The following is a 6,057-nucleotide window of genomic DNA, read 5'->3' as shown; positions in this document are numbered from 1 at the left end:
ATTTAATCTTGCCATCAAATGAGATGGAAACGTTTAGATATATATATTTTATATACATGTAAGGATGCGTGTCGACTACTGACGCGTGTTATCGGAAAGCGGAGCGCATCAGGGGCAGGTCAAAAGACGGGTTAGGTTAGGTTAAGTTAAATAGAGGACGAACTCTGCTCTACGGCGTGCAAATGAGAACGAACAGGACCGAAATCGCGGCGTCGAAAATTTTATACCTACAGTAAAATCTCTTTATTCGCGGGGTATACGTTCCATAAATATGGTGCGAATACAGAAACCGTGGATATGGAATGGTAATTAGTATGGAATCATTAGGGGATACGTTCTAAGGTTCCGAAATAAAACCAATATGTATCATCAATATATTGAGAAATTCGCAATTAAAACTAATCGTTATGACCACCTTTAGGCAAGGGTTTAAAAAATTTAGTGATTTTTTCTTGTTTTGAATTTTGAAATTAGTCCACTCGGTTACATCTTTTATATAAGCTGCCTCGGTACGTACCAAAAGTACGTAGTCAAAAGATGCCGATACATTAAGGGGATTCAGTAGTACATACGTCGTAAAGTAAAAACATGCTTATCGGTTCTAGATATCATGAGTTTAATATTTGGAACAGATGCTTGCTTGTCGAAGGCCATGTTTTAATTTTTTAATTTCTATTGAAAATACGTGTCCTTCAAGAAGCACCAACTTTAAGCACTTGTAAAAGCTTTTAATGACCATATTATTGAAAATTAAAAACGTGCGGAGTTAGTGTTAACCTTTGTCTTACCATACAAAAAATTAGATATTTATCTCGCAGCATTAAATCACTATGTTTGGAATAGAAACCCATGTTTTCGGAAAAATTCACACTAGGCACGAGCGGTCTATTCCGGTCAATACCCTTAATAAATGACACCGAATCCTTTTCTGTTTACTGATTGCAACCGCGAATAATGAAATTTTTAGTCACGAATACAGGAACTAGGTTGCAATTTTTTCACCCGCGAATAACGAAAACGCGAATAAGGAAACCGTGAATAAGGAACTTTTACTGTACTTATGTATAAACTGCAATTTTCGATAGATGCCGTTCACTGCGCTGTCTGCACTTATTCCTCTATCTCTAAGATATAAACTTGTAATTCGCTTCATCTATATCTAATAATTATGAATAATTCATGTAGTGAGCATGCAATGGGATCAAAACTTTTGTAAAGATTAACTGTTGGATTACATTCACTTTATTCTAAAATTTGGACCAAACTGGCACTACAGACTTAAATAGAATAAGAATAAACTTGTGAAATTACAATTACAGTTACAGTTGGCAGCTTTCTTGTTGACCTTTTTTAATATAAGAACGTTCTCCACAGAATTGATGACAAAAAATATGTCATCGTGGTTTAGAAGTTGTTGCAAGCACTTCGCGTAGTCGGGACTCGCCTTACAATAAGGCGTCGAGCGTACTTAAGCAACATCCCGTCCATTCGAACGGCTTCGGGCACAAATTGCTGTGAATTCTTACGGACTCCCTGGATATATTTAGAAAAGATCGGGACGCATACGTGTTTTAGCATCAACGGCGTGATACTTCACGTCCAGACGTAACGGGAGTCGCGCTCATATTTTGATTTAAGTTGCAAAATAGAGGAGTTTACTTCCTCCTGGTAGACTGTTTTTTTTTTTTTTCTCAGGCGTGTTTTTAGTACACGTGTGTATGTCGTGAGGAAAAGCATGCGGTGAATGATGAATACTAAGGGGATCCGGAGAAAGAAATCTTCGCTTTCTGAAGTCAAGGTGGCTGTTGTAGGAGCACCAGGGGTTGGAAAGAGTGGTAAGAAGTGTTTTTTGTAATACAAATAATTTGCATGTCCTTTTCTTTGAAAAATTACCTTTGTTAATTAATTGTAAATCTCAATAAAAACAAGAATATGTTTAAATTTATTTTAAAACTAGTTATTGTTATTATTTTTGTGGGAAATTCTCAGAAAGAATAGCCCCCCGAGACATTATGTTCTTCTCACCACTGACTAACGTTTTCATCAATTTTTACTAGCCACTTCGTCTACGTCAAACTGTTTCTCCCTGTTTTTGTAATTAATATAATTATTATATAGGCAAAAGCTAATTTAAGGGGATGATCTAGTTCAATTCTCATAAACTTCTTTTCAAATCTGTAAACCAGAGCAGTGTTATTTATACAGTAGGTACTAATACACAGGAGCGACATAAACGAAATACAATTATAACGTGTGTGGTACTTCCTGCTGTGTAAAGTAGACGGGAATGCTTAGCGATAAACACTTATTATGTACATTCTCGTTTTTGTAGCTACACATATCCGGCTGACTTGGACATTGACAGGTCTTGAAACTTCCGGGAAAAGATCATTTCAAAAACAATTTCAAACCGTTTACTTCACGTTGCTTTACCAAAACACGCGTATTAATAGGTTTAATTAAGACAAGACTTCGAAATCCTATTTTGACAACTGTTCCGTGAAAGTGAAAGTAATTTCTAATCTAAGAAGCAAATGATGGAAAATAAATGTCTACAATAAGGAAACAGTTAAATTTGTAGCTGTTTTAACAATAATTAAAGGACTGCGCTATGTTTTTCGAACGAGTTAGAAATGAGCTTTGCCCGAGAGAAAAATTAATCCTTCAAGTTGTTTAAAAAAATGTAGACTGTATATGGATAATTTTGAACTGTATTACGCCTTATAAGTTGAAAACAATTGTGAAAAAGCCAGCACTATGCTTTTAGAATGAGTCAGAAATGAGTCCCACCGGAGCAGCGAATTAATCCTTCAAGTTATTTAGAAAAATATAGACTGTATTTGAATAATTGTGAACTGTATTACGCCTTATAAGTTAAAAACAATTGTGAAAAAGCTATCACTATGCTTTTAGAATGAGTCAGGAATGAACCTCACCGGAGCAACGAATTAATTCTTCAAGTTATTTAGAGAAATATAAACTGTGTATGGATAATTGTGAACTGTATTGCGCCTTATAAGTTGAAAACAATTGTGAAAAAGCTACCACTATGCTTTTATAATGAGTCAGAGATGAACCTCATCGGAGCAACGAATTAATTCTTCAAGTTATTCAGAGAAATATAGACTGTATATGGATAATTGTGAACTGTATTGCGCCTTATAAGTTGAAAACAATTGTGAAAAAGCTACCACTATGCTTTTATAATGAGTCAGAGATGAACCTCATCGGAGCAACGAATTAATTCTTCAAGTTATTCAGAGAAATATAGACTGTATATGGATAATTGTGAACTGTATTGCGCCTTATAAGTTGAAAACAATTGTGAAAAAGCTACCACTATGCTTTTATAATGAGTCAGAGATGAACCTCATCGGAGCAACGAATTAATTCTTCAAGTTATTCAGAGAAATATAGACTGTATATGGATAATTGTGAACTGTATTGCGCCTTATAAGTTGAAAACAATTGTGAAAAAGCTACCACTATGCTTTTATAATGAGTCAGAGATGAACCTCATCGGAGCAACGAATTAATTCTTCAAGTTATTCAGAGAAATATAGACTGTATATGGATAATTGTGAACTGTATTGCGCCTTATAAGTTGAAAACAATTGTGAAAAAGCTACCACTATGCTTTTATAATGAGTCAGAGATGAACCTCATCGGAGCAACGAATTAATTCTTCAAGTTATTCAGAGAAATATAGACTGTATATGGATAATTGTGAACTGTATTGCGCCTTATAAGTTGAAAACAATTGTGAAAAAGCTACCACTATGCTTTTATAATGAGTCAGAGATGAACCTCATCGGAGCAACGAATTAATTCTTCAAGTTATTCAGAGAAATATAGACTGTATATGGATAATTGTGAACTGTATTGCGCCTTATAAGTTGAAAACAATTGTGAAAAAGCTACCACTATGCTTTTATAATGAGTCAGAGATGAACCTCATCGGAGCNCATTTGAACCCCGATAACTTTTGATGGGGGTGAGACCGCCACGAACTTTTTATGATACAGTGGGTGGGGAGACCTCCTCTTTCAATCCCACCCACCGTTGCGCCTTATAAGTTGAAAACAATTGTGAAATTGTTACTACTATGCTTTTAGAATGAGTCAGGAATGAACCTCACCGGAGCAACGAATTAATTCTTCAAGTTATTTGGAAAAATATAGATTGTATATGGATAACTTTGAACTGTATTGCGTTATATAACTTGAAAACAATAGTAAAATAGCTAATGCTATGCTTTTAGAATGAGTCAGAAATGAGCCTCACCGGAGCAGCGAATTAATCCTTCATGTTATTTAAAAAAATATAGACAGTATATGAATTACATTGAACTGTATTGGGTTTCATAAATTGAAAAAATAGATTAATAACCTCCTAGTAAGTTCTGATTTTGATTATTCTAGCAGATTATAAGAAAATATATTTTATTTCGCGGCTGTATTTTATTACTATGGCCAAAGGCCTGTATTCCATAAGTCAAGTACTTAATAATGTAACGAAGTTAACTGCACTCTTATGTAAGTACTAATTTATTCATAAATTAAATAATTTAGCACCGATAGTTAAAATAAAGATACTTAGCGAAAAATAAACATGTCATAGAATAAATGAACGGTTGCGGTTTTAAGTTAAATATCTGCATTATTGATTATGATAATGAACATAAATCTTTTAGTTCCTAAAATGACCCATTAAGTGTGTACAATATGTAATAAACCACTTTTTATGCAACAAGGGGAATGTTTTCAGGACTTGTCTTGGGGAGGCGGCAAACGACGAGTTCTTGAAAAACGTATATACACAGGGTGTTCCACCTAAGGCGGTTTCGTCTATAACTCTGTTATTATACATTTAATAAAAAAAATGTTTTTATAAAAGTGGTTTGGAATCATATGGTGCATAAACACAAAAATATTCAGACATACAGGGTGTTCTATTTCTTCTGGACACTACCTACCTTTGTTATTTCAAATAGAAAATCCGGTATATTTTTACATTTTTAGTTTCTTTGTTTAAATTTAGGTCGATTTTGTTAACAGTTTCCTATACCTATCTGTAATAGTATTTGAGATATTCAATTGCTATCGAAAATTACAGCTGTTTGAATGAGACCAAATAGCATCTAAGCCATAATAGCTAATGTGTATGTCTTTCAGAGCTGTAAATTTCGAAAAATACTTTTGACAATCGTTTTTTAATGGGAAATACCATTTAATATGGTACCATTCGATTCGAAATTAAAAGCACCTTCCAGTGATACAAAGTTTTCAATATAGAATAATCTATTTTTTCTGGAGTAAGTAAATTTTTGTAAACTTGCTTACTTGATGTTGAGTATCTAATATAACAACAATGTTTTTACATTTCAAAATGTAACTAATGATGCATTATATCCACGAAGGTCGACATCCCTTGTAGGGTTATAACATAACAACTACATAAAACCTGAAATCCTATGACATTGTTAGTTACTTAATAGTGGATTAATATGCAATATTAATTTGAAATCATTTTTTCGATTTTTTATTTACCCACTACAAACTACCTCAAATTAATGAGGGAAAAATTGTAGCTGTTGTCACACCCCCGCCGGGAATCGAACCCGGGACCTTTGGCTTTACGCACCAATGTTCTACCACTAGACTACGAAAGGTGACAACAGCAACCACGACCAGTATAGTAGTAGAACATTGGTGCGTAAAGCCAAAGGCCCCGGGTTCGATTCCCGGCGGGGGTGTGACAACAGCAACAATTTTTCCCTCATTAATTTGAGGTAGCGTGTAGTGGGTAAAAAATTCAGAAATGAATTTTCAGAATAATATTTCATATTAAACTAACTCACTTCTAAAAGATATCTAAATTATATGTATGTTTAATCATAGTATATTCAGTATATAGTTACATTAGTTCGACGGATCGTTAACCTTGTAGGTCGGTTGGTCGTGGTTGTTGTTGTCACCTCTCGTAGTTTAGTGGTCAGAACATTGGTGCGTAAAGCCAAAGGTCCCGGGTTCGATTCCCGGCGGGGGTGTGACAACA

General features: G+C 34.4%; 1 protein-coding gene across 1 annotated transcript in view; it reads left to right on the top strand.

Annotated features, from left to right (window-relative positions):
- Positions 1–1,527: 1,527 nt before the first annotated feature.
- LOC108732441 (ras-related and estrogen-regulated growth inhibitor) overlaps positions 1,528–6,057 on the top strand; it is a 25,852-nt gene continuing 21,322 nt past the window's right edge. Inside the window, exon 1 of the mRNA XM_018463247.2 lies at positions 1,528–1,835. Within this exon, the coding sequence (XP_018318749.1) occupies positions 1,745–1,835 (91 nt within the window). The 5' untranslated portion in view covers positions 1,528–1,744. The remainder of the gene's footprint in view (positions 1,836–6,057) is intronic.

Source organism: Agrilus planipennis, unplaced genomic scaffold, assembly GCF_000699045.2.
Source record: "Agrilus planipennis isolate EAB-ADULT unplaced genomic scaffold, Apla_2.0 scaffold10, whole genome shotgun sequence".
NCBI classification, from domain to species: Eukaryota; Metazoa; Arthropoda; class Insecta; order Coleoptera; family Buprestidae; genus Agrilus; species Agrilus planipennis.
The sequence above is the reverse complement of the archived record's forward strand: the minus strand, read 5'-3'. Positions and strand labels throughout refer to the sequence as shown.